Raw genomic sequence first — 19,486 nt, 5'->3', positions numbered from 1 at the left:
CACATGAAAAGACAGCATAATTGCAGAAAATCTGCTACAAATCTATCAACTATGTTCAGGTTGGTCAAAAATTTCTACCAACAAACTATTCATTTTTACAGTCTATAAACTTTTAGGTTGGAAAACAAGATCTAGGGCTGTACACCCTGCTTCCATTTTCACACTGTAACTCAGACCCAATCACACTACCTTCAATCTTTCCAAAATGGCCAATTGGCTGCTTTTTAATACAATGAGTGCTGCCATTCTAATGCCATCTGTTGAATCTGTTTGAATACGACTCTATAAAGTCCTCCACAATACTTGGCTAACTTGATAAAAGAAAATCCCGAATGGCCATAAAATATATAACAAAATGAAATGAGTGATTGCACTCTGTAATACAGTAATTATATTACAGAGTGTAAAGGCAAATGATCAATTAATCAAGAACCATACCCATGAGGGGACATCCCTATCTTTCAATATCATAGGTACAGGATGTTGGTAATTACTGAGAGGAATAGTTACAAAGATACTGTCACTAAAGATGAATTTGTCTTGCAGACAGCAGCTACATGACAAAAATACATAAAGTAAATCAGCGACATGATAAAAGATTCATAATGTGCTTTCACGAGTTTACATATTCTCGATGCTGGGAAGAACTCCCTGATCAAAAGGAACACCTGTGTTTCACATGGTGCAGATGAAAATCTGAAGACATCAAGATAATGAAAACCTCCTCAAAAAAATCGACATCAATCAGCCACAACATTAAGACCACTTTCAGGTGAACTGAATAACAGTGGTCATTGCTTTATAATGTAGTGTTCTTCTTGGGAAAACTTGGATCTGGTATTTAGACTTTGCCAGACCCCTCTTTGGCAAGTACCGCCCACCTAAACACTGCTGCAGACCAAGTACACCACTCTCATTTGCTCAGCTAGGCTCTGTGTATTGAGATACCCCACCTTTTGAAAGCTTATTCAATGGACTGAATTTCCCACATGATCAAAAAATGTGATTATTAATATTTTACTATCACTTACTATTCATAATTTATAAAATCTCTTTATTGTGTTATGAGGCTTTACATACATGGAGTCTATGTAAAAGCTTTTAGCATCCCAGCATTGCACATTGATACATGTGTATGCAAAGTTTAATGTTAATTTCTCCACACTAAATCAATTTGGTATTTTAAATTACTATGCGAGATGAGTTCTGCCTACTTTTCAGATGAATAAGAACATCTCAGAGATCGGGTCAGTGACCACATTTCTAACAGTGTAACATGTATCCAACTGATGAATGTATACAGGAGCCATAGGTACAATATTTCCTTAAATAACTATGATGAGTGGAAGAACTGTTGAAGAAGACCCTACAAATAATGGAAATTCTCCAATAATCGAACAAGCCTTTAAAAAGAAATCATCCAGTTCATTTTTGAATAGGTGTCATAGCACTTTGGCCAGTTGCCATAGATGATAAAAATGAGTGCATTTAAATCATCTTTGTTCAAGTAAAATATATGCTCTACGCACTTCTCATTTTATAATAATAAACCCCTGAAATGTTCTTGGAATCAGTGGAGCGGCTGTCCTTTTAATTTATAATTTCATTATCTGGCCATTGCTAACACTATTGAGTGTCACTGCGCTAGGGAATAGAAATACATATAAACGCACTGTTACTGAATGTGAACAATTTCCTTTGAGTACAAAATTAATATATTTCTTAAATTAACATATCTGTGGTTTAGAAGTTTGTACACCAAAATAATAAAAACAATTTAGCATGCCAATATACGTGTGTGTGTGTGGGGGGTATTATATTAAGCTAGGGCAGTTTTCCTACCTTTTCCATGACTGACTTCTACAGTCCATGTACAGTTTAGAGAGTTAGAGTACAGCTCTGGGTATCCAGGCGATAAGATGATTCCTCCAGGTCCCTTGATATCCCCACCACATGATGCTGAATAGAAAGGGGAGATAATGAATGATAACTGTAGCTGAAAAAAAATGAAAATTGCAAATGAACCAATAAATCCTTCACCTGAAGACAGAGGAGCGATTTAAATGAATAATGCATTTGAGTCATATCACATCCTGTCCTGCTATTTTTATGAGTACCTGTAATTCTGCCAACACAATGTTTCTTTTCCCTCCTCTCTCTCCAAATCTGTCCCCCTGCCAGGACAATAAATCATTAATTCAGGTTTCTATCCATATTTTCCCCCTCTACTATAGTATCTTAAATTCAAATACATTGTCAGAAAACATGATAATCCATTAAATTCACTTAAAATTTACAACAGCTGACACAAGCGTATTCAGCGGATTAGAGCATCTGGCTTTTATATTTGATTGCGACTTTAAAGTGATTTTGAATGTCTTCCAAATAGAAACAATCACTCCAGTGCTGCATCCAACTACTTTTCAGTGAGGTTGGGAGGATAATCCAGTTGTAACTCACCACAAAGAATAATCACAGCTAAGGTGACGGGGTTTTTGTCTAATCCAACACTCATTGTCACCTCAGTAATATGACTCTCATGCATGTTGACGATTGACAAACACTTAACTGCTCCTAATCTCATTAAGGGAAGTTAATGAGATGAATCTCTACCCCCATTGGCTGCCAAGGAATGGGAGGTTAATGTTAGATTGGTCTGAAGGTTAACTGGTCTAATTGGATATTGTTCAAACCTGCAACTGCTTTTCTCATTTTGTGTTTCTGTGTGCGTGTATGTGTCATTGGCCTGAATGCCCTAAGAGTGGTGTTACAGCCAAATGCCCCAGTGATTTCCTCAAAACAGCGATCTCGACAAATATTAGAAGTAGAACTCTTGTGCATGCACATATTTTCAAAGTAATGAATGTCAGATGATGTTTTGGAGGATCACTGAGATGCCTGAGGCTCCACAGCTGCACACACCCACAACCCTCTTATCCTCTCTCCTTCCACCCTTGGGCCCTCCAGCAGAGCACAACACATCAAGGCTGAATCCTTACCCACCAACAAAATTATATCAAATATTTTATTAATGAGCCAAAATTACATAAAGTCATTAAAAGTGGATGAGTACGCTTGGCAAACGATCTACTTTAGAGGCTCCATAGGCAGAGAGCCAAGGCATTTGGCACCAGTCTGGCACACACCTAGGCAAGAAAATGCTCCACAGTGTAGAACATTTTCCAGGACAACCACTGGGCTGAAGCTATATAACAAGCCACTGTATCATATACACAGTATGGTGCTCCTCACCGACCCCCGCATACGTTTTGGTTGTTATATTTGCTTGTTACATTCTTTAAACTGAGTCATCCGTGACTAAGAGACATTTATGTTTTGTAGGCTGTGACAATAAAGGCCACAATTGTGTGCTTTCTAAAGACCACAAAGAGCAAAAACGTACAAACATAACTGAAAGAGAGAGAGAGAGAGAAAGGGGGGGGAGAGAGAGAGAGAGAGAGAGAGAGAGAGAGAGAGAGAGAGAGATCAAATTGATCAGGAGCACGCTAAACTTCATCTTTTGAAACTGAACATATTCTGTCTTAAATACAACATGATTTATGACATCACCAAGTAATGTTCACACAAGGACTAGCTCTTTTTGTTTGATAAAAAGCACTCTGACAACTGGCTATGTAGTCAGTTAGACCTGCTACTGATAGCGGGTTATGATTATTTCATTACCTCTTGATAACAAGGCCACATATTAATTTTTTAGGTTTTAAAATAAATACAGCAAATAAATAGAGTAATAGAAACAGCTGCTATAAGAACCTGGTTACCTTTTACAAAATAAGCTTAGAAACCTCTTGCCAACTTGCCAGTTACTAGCAACATTATGCAACATTGCTGAAGTATTTGTGGCTAAGAGACTCTGACAGATTATGCATACTGTATGTACAAATAAAAGGCTGTGGTCATGTAGTTAAAGGATGAGACTAATACCTGCACTGCAGTGCACTGTGAAACATTTCTTATACATACCATCACAAGTGGGGAGTGGGTGGCTCCAGAAGTGATTCTTCTCACAGACCAGTGGTTCTTCATGGCTCAGCCTGTATCCTGGATCGCACTGGAAAGACACTGTAGAGCCTATGGACAGGTCATGGCTTAACCGTAGGCCATTCACTGGGATACCAGGATCCATACAGGAGTATGTGTCCAATGTGACCACTAGAGAAATTAAAATCAAACAGTTATATAGACAACTGAATTCAACTATTCTCTTGTATTGTTTATAGCAAGTCCATTCTGTCTGTTACTGTCACAGCTAATGACAATTACCAAGCCACACAGTTTCGCTGTGATGTGTCATGTGGACTATGTATAAAGTACAGCAATATGTTGCAAGTGAATGTATGTTTTTCCAGTCTGTTACACAGGATGTCAGATTCTGTTCAACTATTTATACAGCAGAGCAGGTCTGCTCTTGTTTATGCAAATGTGACTGTTAAGCTACAGAGGTATACTGAAGTCATACAGCATTGATGAAACATGAAATTGCAGTTCTATTTTTTGCAATCAGTCAAATTTCTAGGCCACAATCATACAAAGAAGAGTGAGAACCTTTGATGTTATTAAATTCATCACAACAAAGGTAGGTCAGGGGTCGCATACATAATAGAGGAGTAAAGAATGTTTTTCAAAGTAACAAAATTTACTTTGACTGGTATTTTGACTTAACTTTAAACATGATTGCTCGCTCATTCTTTCTCAAAAATATGGGAAAAATACACAGAAAAGTGACATGTTTCAGGCAATAGCAAAGGCAGTTAAAAAGCATGGCACAATAAAGACACTGAAGAAAAACGCCATCTGCATTGTCTGTTGCAGTGTTTGATGGTTTGTCTCTGAATAACCCTTATGGAACTGTTAATTCCTCTGGTGTTGAGGAAAACAAAGTTAATCTTCATACTATGCCCTTTTTTATTTAAGCAAATCACCTACTGAGAGAAGGTCAGATGGTAAAAAGCAGTTGTTCTACGTGGTGAGTATGTGCATGGGGCTGTAGTTTCATAGGGAGAGACAGCTGACCTAGTGACACTGTACAAATGTCCCACTTCTGCTTTTCATGAAAAAAAAAATATTGCTTAATTTTCAGTGACGCAAGCTGCAAAGAGATGCAGCCGTTTTCCCTGTGATTTGCAGGCCTCCTGTTTGGATATCTTCCAAGTGGGACTACTTTTGATGCACTAAAAATATGCTGATTTTAGGCATTGACTGGCAACAGTTGTGAACCCATATATCAGGTCATCGTTGGGTAGCTATTCTAGAATCGGATCATGAGAAGCTGTGTTTTTATCTCTTGCTTTTGCTGTTTTGCAAACATTTTAATTGAACATGGTGGAAAATGAACTGTGGATCTATCTGTCCATTCATTTTTTCCAGAACATCCATATACACAGCGAGAAATATATCACTGAAAATATACATATGGACATCCAATAAGTACCAGAGCAGATGTCAAAAAAGCTGCACAGTGCAACTACCTATCACATTCTGTTCTCCTTTAGAGGAGTCCTGGTTCTTGGCCAGTGTCTGGTGCTGCAGTAGATTCATGTGATTGAATCAGTCAAAGGAGTCAGACATGTCAGCAAAAAGTATTCTGTTCATTGTGAGATGTCAGTTAAAGTGAGCCAAGCCTGAAGTACCTTTAAAGATATAGCACACAATGTGGAATGTCTGTAAAATTGCACTTCTTCAGGCTCCATACACAAACTGCATACACAAACCTTAGCATGTCAAACATAAATTGTCAATAAAAAAAGGCTCAACACTTGAACAACCAGGAGTGTAGTTCTACTGCAGAGGCAACAGAAGTTTCTTTTGGCCATCTGGCTTACTGCCAAGAAATAATACAGGAAACAGTCAAACACAGTTACATTTTCATTTGTACTGCTCGGTCCTTGTAGAAAACTTGACTTGCTCTCCTTGAGTAATATTTATATTTTTAGTAAGGAAACACATTTTGGGCATATAATATGTTCAGGTCTTTCCCTGAACACATGAGAGAAGCAAAGCATTTATTGATCACTGTTGGTATTGACCTATAAGTTGCAGGTATTTGGTGGAAAAAAAATAAGTCAATAATAATAATAATGACACTAAAATGGTCAGAAGTGAAATGAGAGAAAACATACATAGAATATGATTTGATAACATTTTGTCGTACTCTTTGTAACTGAATAGATCTAAATTACCCATTTCACTCCAAGGGTACGGTGCAGTGTATGTGCCTGAGTTTATTCACAGCACAATTCACACTATCTCTACTTCGTAAGACCAATTTTATAAATGAACCAGGCTGGGTTCCCTAAAGCATTTCAGCAATAAGATATGACCTAAAATGCAATGGAAGAAGCTAATATGATCTTACTGTTATTGCTTTTCAATGGCCTCATCAACGAAAGAGGGATGCACTTGAGAGTGCAACATAATAAGACAAAGGCATTTATGGTCTGCTTTCAGTCAATAATACAGACATAATAACAAACTCTGTCTTATGATTCACATCTGAGTGACAAGGCTAATGGTGCTTGTGCAAACAATCAAGAAAATAGATCACACTATGTCCAGAGTATTTTTCTATTTGATTCTTCAAAGACTATCACACCATGTATAATGTTATGCAAAGAAAAAAACATCTCAAACCTCCTGGAGGGCTGAAGATTTTACCCAGATGGTAGATATACAGAGTATTCAATTATATACCTCCGAGAGCTACTAGTTCTCTTCCTTTGCCCAGATTTTCTTAATATGATCAGTAATCAATCAACACTTGAAGACAATCTTCCTCCACAAGCTTGCATCTTTATACTTAGGTTCACAGTTTAGTCTGACAACCAGGCAATGAGGTAAAAAAAAAAAAAAAAAAAAAATAAAGAAAGAAAGAAAGGAAAACACATTTGAAAGGCAAAACAGCAAACTGAGATACTGGGATTTAGGTCCCTTTAAGTCCCTTTAAGTCTTTTGTTGATATAAACCCCGGAATTTTCAGTGTGTTTACATTTACAGATTGCTCCACAATATTATTCAGTACATGCACAGCACTGATTACAATGTACATCCAACTTTATTCTGAAGTTTAGTTTTTCATTTACCCATTACCTAACTACCTTGGAAGCTGTTTAAATTAAATTAATAACAAATTAAAAATAGATTTAAAAAAAGAAGAAAATACCACCCCAAAATTGTTTTGCATTCATAACTCAACCAGTTTAATGTTTTGCCGTGCATGCAAACAAAAGCAGTAAACTCTCACCTTCATAGAATATCTTGAAGCCACTGTTTGATCGACTGTTATCGGTGGTGAAAAGCAGATACAGAAAGTTACTGCTACTAAACAGGAACTGAGGGACCTGGGTTCCATTAAACGAACCAATCAGAGGAGAGAGCAGATTAGGACCATCATGCACTTCCAGGAAGTCATAGCTGAGCTCAGTTTGAAACCTTGAAAGTAAAGAAAGCAAAGAGAAGGAGGTTCAGAGTAGACAATTATTTGTATTCAAAACAATACTCCTCCTCCTCCTGAGTGTTTGAAGCCATCTACCCTGTTGTGTCCGCAGAGAAAACTGTCTAATTTTGAGGAGATAAATGAGGAGAAATAGCTTTCACCTAGAGTGCTCCAATTATTGCAATAGTATGAGATCAATGAGCTTCTTGGAAATCTGACATGGTATGGATTCGTGGTCCCCCTCAGGTCTCTACATGATCAAACAAATGACATTAGTTCTAAAAATACTATCAATATTGTGGGGAAAATGCTGTCAGATATTTTCAGCTAGAGAATAGCCATATGTCTATATGTTATTAACACAAACTGCACCAGGCAGCTTTGGCTATAAAATAAGAATAAGATTTCACTTTTTAATGATAAAAATAATGTAAGTTGTAGTTTTATTGTATTCACCAGAGAAATTTGAGCAGAAGCAAAATAAAGAATTACTCAAGACTTTCAACATTTTTGGAAACAAGGTCCAGGACTGCTTTCCGACTTGTCTGACTTTCTATTTTTAACGCAGAAGCTTCCAAAGTTCTTGTGAAGGTACATCTTCTGTGTTTGTTCATATGTATAGCGTGTGCGTAAATTCACATTGCATGTGTGTGTGTGTAGCAGTACTCAGATGTAGTACAGCATGCCTTGTCTATACATACAACAAGTTACACTTCGTGTGAGTTTGTGTGAGAATATCTATCTTTTATTTCCATGGCTGAGTTGTTGCAGCACTGACATACAAACCTGTCAAAGCTGATCTTGATGGAGCTTCCTGGCTCGGCCTCAATGACCCACTCGCAACTCAGGGAGTCTTTGTAGTAGCCTGGCCACCCCGGGGAGAGGATGACACCAGACGGCCCTGAGTAGTGGCCCCCACAAGGAGCTGGAGGAGAGAAGAGGTGAACAAAGGAGGGATGGATTGAAAGGAAGAGATAAAAATTAAAGATATGAATAGATTGAAGATTGGTAGAGGAGAGGAGAGGAGAAAACAGATGGAAAAGATAAAAACACTCAGTTAGGTTTTTGTGCCCACATGAAAAAACATTGACAGAAAATAAATGTGAGTCACTGAAGGGTTGGAGTTACACAAATACTTGAAAATAATATAACAAGATAAATGTAGTCCAGTTTGGGTTGACTGCATGTTCAACATCGCCCACTCACTTTTTTTTAATCTAAATTTGCCCCCCGTACTTTCTTCTGTTCCTAACTCAGCAGTTGACATTTATGTCCACCAACCACACAATTATTTGCTATTCTATGTCAGTACCTTCACATTTGGGAATGAGTCCGCTCCACATCACCTTGCCTTCCTCCAGATGGCATGTGATGGTGTCAGCTCCCTGCGTCTTGATGAAGCCCTCATCACAAACCACAGAGATGGAGCTCCCCAGCTGGAAACTGTCCCCAAAGCGCCTGGCATTCAACGGTATGCCAGGGTCAGGGCACTCATTACGCCCAAAAGCTTGTAATGAGAAGAAAGAGAACAAGATCTTGTGACAAATGCTCTGTGTGAATGAGAAATGGGATCTTTGAGAAGCAGGGAGATAAGGGAAATGGATGTAGCCGTCCGTAGGAGAGGGAAAAAAAGCACTACCAGAGGTCTGCTCTGTACACCTGAGGGTGATAATAGCCTCTGTCTTTACAGTTTGGAACCGCATGCACCGTCCTAAATGTTGCTTTTTGTTTTGTTAAGGCACTTTTGCTTCACTTATGTTGCAATGAAATGCCTTTTGTTCTTTTAAAAATTTTCATATTTAAAAGAACAAAAGGACAAGAGTATGCTTTGTGACCGAGAGCATTTACATTCACATTCAATGACACAACTATAAGACGCCATTTGCACTTAAGATAATTCTTGTTTTTTTGGTTAGTCGTTCAGATAAAACGTACAAATTCAAGAGCTCAAACTGTCCTTATATTTATTTCTAAATATGTTTTTATGTATATACTTCACTGTAACATGATCGCTTAAATTTGATTGATCAGTCTCTTACTGCTGTAGGTGATGTTGAACCCTCGCCCAGACATTGAGTGGTCAGCCTGAAACTCTAGCTGCAGTACATTGCTGTTGGACGTCAGGTGGGAAGGAACTTCGGCTCCTGAGAAACGGCCAAGTATTGTGGCTCCTGTCTGGTCCCCATCTTTGATAGTGAGGAAGTCATAGGGAGGCTCCAGGTCAAAATCGTTGAAGGCCAGGTGGATTCTGGTGCCAGGTTCAGAGATGATCAGCCACACACAGTTAAGGTTGTTTCCATAGCCTTCTGGGTAGTCAGGAGACAACACCGTCCCCATGGGAGCAGTGAAGTTGGAGAAACAGGGGACTGTGTGACAGAACAGGCAAAACATATCAGCAATGATTAAAAAACTTAAATAACCCAGGCAAAGCAATTTGTTTCACAGTGGCTCTGATTGGTCACATGATATATATACACCGTGGGCTGTGCCATGGAAGGATCAGGCACGAAGTTCTGTATATAACAAATTGTCACTACTGTATAACTAGCTCAGCAATCAGGAGACAGCACTGCTCCCGTGGGTCCTGAGTAGTTGGAGAAACATAAAATTGTAAGGGGGAAGGAGCTGAGCAGTGAGCATAGAAAAACACAGACATACGCCTATATATGCGCAAAGGAACACTGCACACAATCCCAGTGGACATTTGAAGATACAGAAGACCAGATTTTTGTTATGGATATGGGTTAGGGAGAGTTTTGGTTTACTTGAGAAAGGACAACGTTCAGTATAACACAGGTTTTCCTCCTCCAGAGTATTTGTATACAGCGTTTCAAATCACCCCCAAATAACAAGGCAAGTGGTACGCTATCAATTTCCCATTTTACATTGTGTATGTTGCCGTTTAACACAGAGTACACTGCATGGTCATTTAACAACACTGTAATTAATCCCCCAACAGCTTAGTGTCACTGTGAACTTTCCACACACATAAGTAATTGCTTCATTTTCCACCATTGAAAAAAAAAAAAAAAACATGCACAGGACTCACATATACAGATGGGGATATTAGCCGACCATTGATTGTTATTCTGGCAGGTTATCATCCTCTCTCCGATGAGCTCGAATCCAAACTGGCATTCAAAGCGCAGAACATCTCCATTTAGAAATCCACTACCCTCCTGGTAGCCGTACAGAGGTGTCCCAGGGTCACCACAACTCTCTTTGTCAATTTCTGTGGGTGAGGGGAGCAGCAGAAGAGGAGGGATGGATGCAAGGAGGGGAAAGTAGAGGATTAACTCAAACCAAGTATTTTCAGCTACTATATTCTTTTTTTTACATTATCTATAAAGGTGCAGGTGAGGAGTCTGAAAGTCTGGTTAAGGAAGTTTTCTTTTAAGAAGAAAATAGAGAAGAGAGTGACAGAGAGGAAGACAGACCGATAGTAAAATTGAATGATTGCTTTATACAGACATGAATACAGACACTGAGAGATGATATCAGCATTAAGTCAGTGTACCTTTATAATTGATCTTGAAACCGATCGAGCCCACACTCTCATCAGACTGGAGATGAAGCCACATCTGATGGGACATGCTGACAATCAGGTCGGGGACAAAGCTCCCAGTCAGCCTGCAGATGGGGCAACAAATTAAGTCACTATAGTATCTACATGCATATCTCAAGCATCCTCTCACAACAGAGTTATTTTTAAACATTTTTGTACAAAGCATTTCTATAACTTTGGATAATAGATGGAATAAGATAGGTCTTGATATTAATGAATATACAAAAAAGCAATGAAAAAGGTATTTTGTGATTCATATGAAAATGACAGCAGTAACAAGCAGTAGTTAAGATGTTAATAAGTTAGTAAGCTAATGAGCCTAGGTTGTCTATTAGCATTATATAGATAAAGTGTTTGCATAAGATAAGTAGGTAAATATTTCTGTGTGCCCTTAAAAATATTTTACGGAGAGTCATTTGAATATAAACCACAAAATCAAATTGTGAATATTTCCGTGGAGTTCAATAATATCGAGGCTCATCTGTTTACTCATCTAAATGGAGTTGATATTAAATTCACTTAAAGTCTGTCTGCATATCACGGCCTCACAACATTATCTAACCACCTGCAACATATTTGACTACATAAGGAGTATCACAGTACAATATATCAAATTAAATATTTTATGGAGTACTTACACTTGTATTATTGTTTTAGAATCACCAACTTCCCCACCATCTCCGATTGTCAGCGAATCATACCCAATTTCCAGGTCAAACTCTTCAAAGTTGATCTGAATAACCTGTAATGAAATATAAGCAAATTTTATTGTTTGTCTCTTTATATGTGCACATGAGCATTAGCAATATAACCTATGGTACATATTCAAGTCTGTCAACATAGAGTGTGGATAGTTGACTACCCACATAGAGTGTGGATAGTCAACATAGAGTGTGGATATGTCAGTTTGTTGTGAATCCAGACTGCCCCACCTAAAAGCCCCACCATCTGCCCCCGAAGGCCATCCTGTTTACACCCAACTGCACCAAGTGGTTCAAACCAATAGCTCTACCAACCAGCATATTCTGACAGTCAATCTTATTCATAGGTATTCATTAATATAAGTCAAACCCTCTCATTCAAATTAGCAGGAATTGCACATGATTCTAAAGTTCCATTACTAAACAACCCTTTTTCTCATTTATGTGAAATTCATAATATTGTTGCTCATTTCTCAAACTTGCCTTTAGAGAGAGATTTTAGAGACAGATAAAGTGAAAGAGCCAAGCCTATGTAGACAAAAACGAGATGTCCTTTTTTTTTTGAGAAGTTATGTTTGATCAAACAATATAGTAAAAAGACTCCCTCTAATCTCACAATTCAGACATATTCACAAAATAGCTATAGGCTGAAAACTTTTATGATTATGCATAAACTACCCCTAAAACTCAAATCAAGGCAAACATAAAACTCAACTCACATCAAATTTTAGAATAAGGCTTTGACAAATAGTGCATGTCCGTGCCATACTGCCGGCGAACAGGACCCCACAAACATCCCTCAAAGCAATGCAGAAACTGACAGCAGCGTCTCTTCAGATTATTTTCGAGCACAAATCAAATACTAAGAACCAATCATGGCAAGGAAAATTTTAAGATTTTTAAAAGGCTGTTCACATTTGCCCCTGAGACATCTTTGTCAGCTGTCACTGGTATGTCTTTTTCTCTAAAAACCAAATGTGCATAACAACACACAAGATGGCATATTTGTTGATCAAACTGACAAGAGCTGCTTACATTAATGATAATCATGTAAATTTGAGTCTACTGCAGGGACAAGCCACACAAAGCCACATCATCTCAGCCTACACTTTGTCTACATGGATTAGTGATGTTCTAATGACATGTGTGTCACATCTGTTGATGACAAACATATGATGGCTGCTTGCTCAACCCTCACATCCTTTTCTTTGGCCAAGGGGAGGACAATCCCTGACAATATCCATGTATAACAGCCTCATTAATACGCACACATAAGCATAATCACCACAATAACACTAATGGACCAAGTTTCACTGCCAAGTCAATGGCCCGTTTGCCTAGGGGAGGACATGGCGGCACAAAGCTATGACACTTGCCAGTTCTATTGAGTCCTGAATGAGTGTTAGTGGGTTAGTTATTGTTTATTAGCATGATAGCACTTAGTTGACACCCCTGTGTATATGAGTAACTGGAACCAACAGAGAGCCAGATTTGATGTAGGAGAGCGACATTAGGAAAACAGCTTTGACCTCTTCACAGTGAGGAAAAGCTGGTCTCATTCAATTATTATTTCTCTCCATTTCTGTTACCCCAGATAAATGAAGCGGATCACTCAATTGCCAACAGCCACAGTTAAACTGGTAGTCTAGTGAGAACTGAAATGCAACCCTCTGCAGCATTAATGAGGAGCAGTAACAACAAACTTATGTCAAATTGTATGCATATTCTATGTAACCTTTTTCCACCTTGGGAAGCCCTTGGAATAAAGATGCATACATAAATACATATCCAGGGAGGGAATGTCTGGACAAATGCTCTACACTGCAGGAAGAGAGAATAAATAGCTGATTGTTTACTCACCCACTTGTGTTTATTATATAGCTAATGAGACACTTTTGCATTTGTTTATGAAAAACACCTCAACTCTTTCTGGGATATCTTCATTGAATTAATCAAGAAAATAAAAGCCAATAGTTCATATATATATATATATATATATACATATATATATATATATATATATATATATATATATATATATATATATATATATATATATGTATAGATGATTCTGCATCCAAAAGCCTGTTATTGCTCAGGACAGCAGTGGCAGTGGGTTTTCATTAGACTTGGTCTAAGAATAAGAATACTCCGACCTCTAATGTGGTTCCTGTAGTACCTTGTTTGGATCGCTGGCCGTGATGATCCACACACACTGGGAGTTACTCTCATACTGGATAGGGAAGTTAGGGGATGTAAAAGTCCCCGAAGGTCCCTGTAGATTTGACCCACATGTTTTCACTGCAAAAGTATAAAGACAGACATTAAGACACAGACAACATACACAGTTAAAAGGCCTAAAACATCCTCAGTCATTTAAAAATATATATATTAATATACAGTATAAATAGTTTAAATTATTACTACGAAACCTGAAAGTCAGTCCTAGGAATGTTAAGTTCACAATAAAACTGCTCAAAAGGCAGAGTAATAACTCCTGCATTGTAATGTGACAGGAGCATAATATATTGTTTGCACAAGCACAGAGAAGGTCTATTAGCTGCATTTCCATTAATCAAAATCTAAAAGGTGCTCCAGGTATTATGAAACATAGAAAAACAGACAGAGTATTTTGGAATGGAAAAGCAAGAGCGCTGCAGCAGAGGCCTTCATACATAATTAACTAAAATGAACTTTCCTCTATCTGCATAGAGCCTATAACCAGAGGCACTGCCTTAATCAAACTGTTTTATTAGCTCCTCAGAAACCTCGCTCACCCTTGCAGACGGGTCTGTGGTCGCTCCAAGCAGCGAAGACTTCGGCTACGCGCTGGCAGGTAATCGTTTTGGAACCCTGCAGCACATGGTCTTCATCACAGGTAAATTGAGCAGTTGCTCCGATGCTGAGAAGATAACAAACACCATTAACGCCTGAAAAAGCAATCAATTCCCCAAAAATGAAATATCAAATTCATTATTTATTTCATGTCAGTCAATATACTTTTATTGCACTGTGCATCAATATATCAAATTCAGTAGATAAATAACCATTACCAATTTATTTATTTTTGTCCTCAGTCTCCACATTGAGAAAACAAAAGTCCCATTTAAAAATAATAAAAAAAAAACAATGACAACCTTTGAACTTTATTTGCATGTACAATGTAAACACCTCAGTTATGTTAACATATGAAGGTTAGAAATATATTGCAAATTGGATCTAATTGAGTCAAGCAGGGAGTGATCTTAGATTAAAAAGATGTGTATTTACATGGATAAAGAAGAAAGGAAACATACACTTAGTCGGAGGACCTGAGAGTGGTTTTTCTGATATGGGTCTGGTTCACGAAAAACAATATATTATACTGCACCTTATTAGAAAAAAGATTTTGATAACTCTGGTAAATAGATACATTTCATGTGTAACAGTAATAAAACAAAGATTTGAAACTGATGCAAGTTAACATACCAAGATTAAAGACGAGATTATGTGAAAACAGCATTTGTTTTTGACTATTATGTTGCTCGTTGTAATACTGAATGTGAATGGAAAGCTTGTCAGTCCCCTCCTTAACTCTCCTCTACAGAAATTGAGCTATGCCACTCCAGCTGTTGAAGCATGCGCTCACCTGAAGTCTGAGCCGATCCGTTTGCCATTCTCTGGCTCCCCTGGGTCAGGGCAGTAATTAGACACCTGTTTGATTCCTCCTTCATTCACTGAGTGAGAAAGAGAAGGACCAAGAACACTGTGAGCAAGATGTTTTAATTGTTAAAGTTCTGTACATAGAGAAAACACAAACCGCTCTGAAGAACACTTTTATAGTCAATAACTGTCTGTTTCAATGTTTAGGTATGTTTGGCAATAGAATTTGTGTTCAGGGATCACATACTTTTACAAATCGACCTCATCTTTCAATGTCAAGGACCTTCAACTACCAATTAATTGGCAGCGCTTTTGTGAATACACACTTTTGTTTTGTGATATCATGATGAGTACCAAGGGTAAATGCAACTCTCTTACCTGAGCTAGACAAAACAGAAGGGACTATATCTGAGCCCAGCAGGGCCTAAGAGGATTAAATAACCTTCAACTATCAGTTGCAAGAGCAACAATTATCGGACAGTGAGACTCTCCATACATAATAATAGTTTAGGTTCACTAGATAGAGCTTTGTAGATATGATTTTTCATCAAGTACAGCCTTTACTAAGAATGTAAAGAGGAGGCTTTGATGTAAGAAAAAGAATTTTTTTTTCTGTGCTCTGACGATAAACAAGCTCATATCCCACTCACATTATGAGCTCTAAATCAATCACTGCATGCACTGAAAATGAAATTCATGAAATATGTAGAATCATCATTATTGTTAAGGTCTGCTGTAATATTGGCAATAAGACCTCCCCCCAACAAACGCACACAACAGCCCTTCAGCTGTAACGCGAGAAGCTCTACAGACATACGTTCTCTTTTTTGACTTCTTTCGGAAAGTTCATTAGCTCTGAAGTTAATTATTGTGGGTTATTATATGCAGTGAATGCACAAGGCATATGAAGCTTCTCCTCATAGTCCTCTAAATGATATACAGCGTTGTCTCATAGAAGAGATTACGGCCCTATGCATTATTCATGTCTCCATGCAATGCCGAATGTATGACACATAAGGTAATAAAGATTACAACCTGTTATCATTGGAGAGCTTAGCACACTGTAGAGTTAAAAGGAATTGTGTTCTAGATTTATGTTAATGACAGAGCGTCGCAAGCAATTAGAATGCATTCACTTCAGTCTGAAGTGTACACAAATCATCTGACAAGTGAGCGGTCACTCAACCTTGACTACTGTGGTGTGTGTAGATCACACAGTGCATGAACATAAGTCTGTCTGATATGTTGCCTAAGTGGTACAGAAGAAGGAGGTTTTGGCAGACTGAAATGGATTAAATGTAGCATTTTGCTGCAAAATACACAATAACTAGGCCTTATCTAGCTGAGTTCATTTCTGTCGGGACAGGAAGTCAGGGACAGAAGGGAGAAATGGGTTATCAGAAAGAAAAAGAGACTGCACTTCTGCAAAATCTAGTACTGTAGCTTAATTCTTCCACCAAATGATGCAGCAAAAAAGAGACAAGAAAGAAACTGAGACCCAGAAATCAAGCCCTACATAAACAAAAAAAATAAAAAATAAACAATGAAAACAGTTGCATAAGAAAAATAAAAGACTTACTCAAAGACAGTTTGTTAGTGTTGTCCTTTCCTGGTAATAATTTTACCCCTCTGGATTTAAGCTCTCCAGAGCTTTTCACTGGTCGAGAGCAATAGAAAGAGTTCATTAGATAAAAGAAGTTACAGTATTAGATGTGAGAAGATACAGTACAGGTGTTTCTTTCTCAGAATAATACTAAAGAAATGAGTCCAGCAGTTCTGATGCATCTCTAAAGGGTTGCCCTGACAGTTCTATAAAACAGAAATGAGTTTCCCATTCTCATTTGTTTGTTCATATAACTCAGACATAATAAACAGTGGATGGAAATTGATTGGTCTGAGCACATTTAATGGTTTTATAGCTTTTGGGGGGAAAGTACATTGCAAAATCCAAGAGCAGCCCAGTGACTGCAGTGCTACATCTTAAAACAGTCTAATTAAACACAGCAAGGACCAGATTGCACACAAAAGACAGCTGATGCAATTGGCTGACATAATTCTCAAGTGTCAACTAGAATAGCCAAAAGCGATGAAAGAGGTTTCAAACAAAACAAGGCTGTTTGAATTTGAAAACACTGGTACGATGCCCGTCACGTGAGCTTTGCTGTAGCTCAACTGGTTAACTGAACCTGTTATAATACAGTAAAGTTATGATGGGAATGTATTTAGTGAACAGATAAGGCTAGTTATATGATCAAACCAAACTGCATAATAAAACCCCTCAGTGGCCGTCTTTGTTTAAAGAATATCGGCCCTTTACATCATAAATAACAAATGCCTATAAAAATTGCTTTACAGCTGCACTGCAGTGCACTGCAATAGATGAGAAATGCAATGCAATTGATTTTATGTCTTCATTTACAGTGAACTGCTACACATGCATGTTACTGAAATATTTTATAGAGCTGTTTATGGTGAAGTTGCAGGCTTCATATCTGGCTCGGGGCCAGCCTTTAAGCTTCTATAGTATAGTATATTACATGAAGCACATAGTCTGACTTTAAAGTCATGCCAAAGAACAATGTCAGGCTAATGGATTATTCAGCTTCTTATTATTCCGAGTTTTTATAAGGGAGAAAGTATATACGGTATTTATCTTTCAAATGTTTGATTAACAAGGTCCTTTGAAGTCAATGGTTTGAAGCAGAAAAAGCCTTCGTGCCCTCTACAGAGGGGGTATTAATCAAACTGTTTAATATTCAGTTAACAAAGATCAAAAACATGTTTTGTAATTACTGTGTGTTTTTTTTCTACGATGATCCCTTTTTCTTCAAGCAGGGGGCTCCCTATTACGATGTGCAAATGAAGTAGTCATGTCTTACCTTGATACTGAGCCCTGAAGCCTTTGTGGCGGTGGTTGCTCTCTGTCACAAAATGCAGCCGTAGCCAGTTTTTGTTGCTGATGATGGGTGCTGGAATATTCATTCCAGTTAGCCTGAGTGTAAAGTGTCACAAACAGGAGAAAACACATGTCATCTGTTTTAACTTTGATTTAGCTACATGGCTTTCTGAAAGCTCCTTCTTTTACCATAAACGCCTAACAAAAAGGAAAACAAGGTACTTGTGTAAAATGAAGACTAAATGAAAACACTGCTACGCGGGACTCAGTACGTCAGGAAGAAAATTGTGCTCTTACAATAAAGTCCATAAACCTCGAAAACAACTCACCTAGCTTTGACTCTGCACCTCTTGTTTGGTTATTGTTATATGTACAATGTGTGTGTGAAGGAGGACGGGCGATGGGAAGATAACAGACCGATTAAGTGTGTTTCACCAGTGTGCAGACACGTGTCATCACATGTGCAGTTGTCTCCGTCAAACCTTGCTTGTGTGACTGAAGTCTCAGCTGCCCTGCCTACATCCATCTTTCAGTCTGTGTCAGTGTTTTAGATTAAGTTTTATTCAGCACACGGACGAAGCATCAGGGACACTCCATAATCATAAAGATTTAAAGCTACTGGGGGTCTTCTCATTTGTCTCGCTGACCAGCTCTGGCTTGTTTTTTTTCTGTTTCCTTGCAATCTCTCCACTGTGTTGTCATACCACAGTCAACAGTGCACAATGCCATTCCAGCTATTAAATAGAGGCTTGGGACAGGCTGAAAAACAGCATGGTGCAGTTAAGACCCATGTTCCCAAACTGACTCAGTGGATGAAAAACAATGTGTTAACTTGTTATTTTGTGTGTCATTCATGCCTGTTTTATTGTGTATGTGAGGGTGCATGAAGTCGTGTTTAAGGTTTTTCTACATAATTTCTTTGGCATTTACTGCAGATCCACCTAAGGGGCAGACAGACAAAAGCAAAATGAAAGAAATGAAAGTGGCAGTGAAACAAAGAGAAAGAGACAGGACAAGAACTATGATTGAAAAAAGAGAGTGACTTTTCCCTTGGTGGCCATTGCATAAAGAAACAAGAAATATATTTGTAAGTCTACTTGACATTTAAATCTGCACTTATTTTGATTACATTACTTGCTCCTGCTGTTTAAATGTTAACATTATTATGTCAGAGAGTAAAAAAGCACCTATCAGACAGATTAGAGTCTCTTTTATTTTTCATTGATCGG

At 38.1% G+C, this 19,486-nt stretch overlaps 1 protein-coding gene across 1 annotated transcript in view; it reads right to left on the bottom strand.

The window, feature by feature from the left end:
* LOC124064859 (CUB and sushi domain-containing protein 3-like) overlaps positions 1-19,486 on the bottom strand; it is a 203,563-nt gene that overhangs the window by 125,849 nt on the left and 58,228 nt on the right. The window contains exons 7-20 of the mRNA XM_046399683.1: positions 18,241-18,353; positions 16,941-17,018; positions 15,348-15,435; positions 14,497-14,621; positions 13,899-14,020; positions 11,657-11,760; positions 10,971-11,083; positions 10,503-10,685; positions 9,493-9,819; positions 8,766-8,960; positions 8,240-8,378; positions 7,262-7,449; positions 3,985-4,173; positions 1,843-1,959 (exon numbers count right to left, since the gene is read on the bottom strand). Coding sequence (XP_046255639.1) covers positions 1,843-1,959; positions 3,985-4,173; positions 7,262-7,449; positions 8,240-8,378; positions 8,766-8,960; positions 9,493-9,819; positions 10,503-10,685; positions 10,971-11,083; positions 11,657-11,760; positions 13,899-14,020; positions 14,497-14,621; positions 15,348-15,435; positions 16,941-17,018; positions 18,241-18,353 — 2,081 coding nt within the window. The remainder of the gene's footprint in view (positions 1-1,842; positions 1,960-3,984; positions 4,174-7,261; positions 7,450-8,239; positions 8,379-8,765; positions 8,961-9,492; positions 9,820-10,502; positions 10,686-10,970; positions 11,084-11,656; positions 11,761-13,898; positions 14,021-14,496; positions 14,622-15,347; positions 15,436-16,940; positions 17,019-18,240; positions 18,354-19,486) is intronic.

Source organism: Scatophagus argus, chromosome 9 (assembly GCF_020382885.2).
Source record: "Scatophagus argus isolate fScaArg1 chromosome 9, fScaArg1.pri, whole genome shotgun sequence".
NCBI lineage: Eukaryota > Metazoa > Chordata > Actinopteri > Scatophagidae > Scatophagus > Scatophagus argus.
This window is presented reverse-complemented; position numbering and strand designations above follow the sequence as displayed.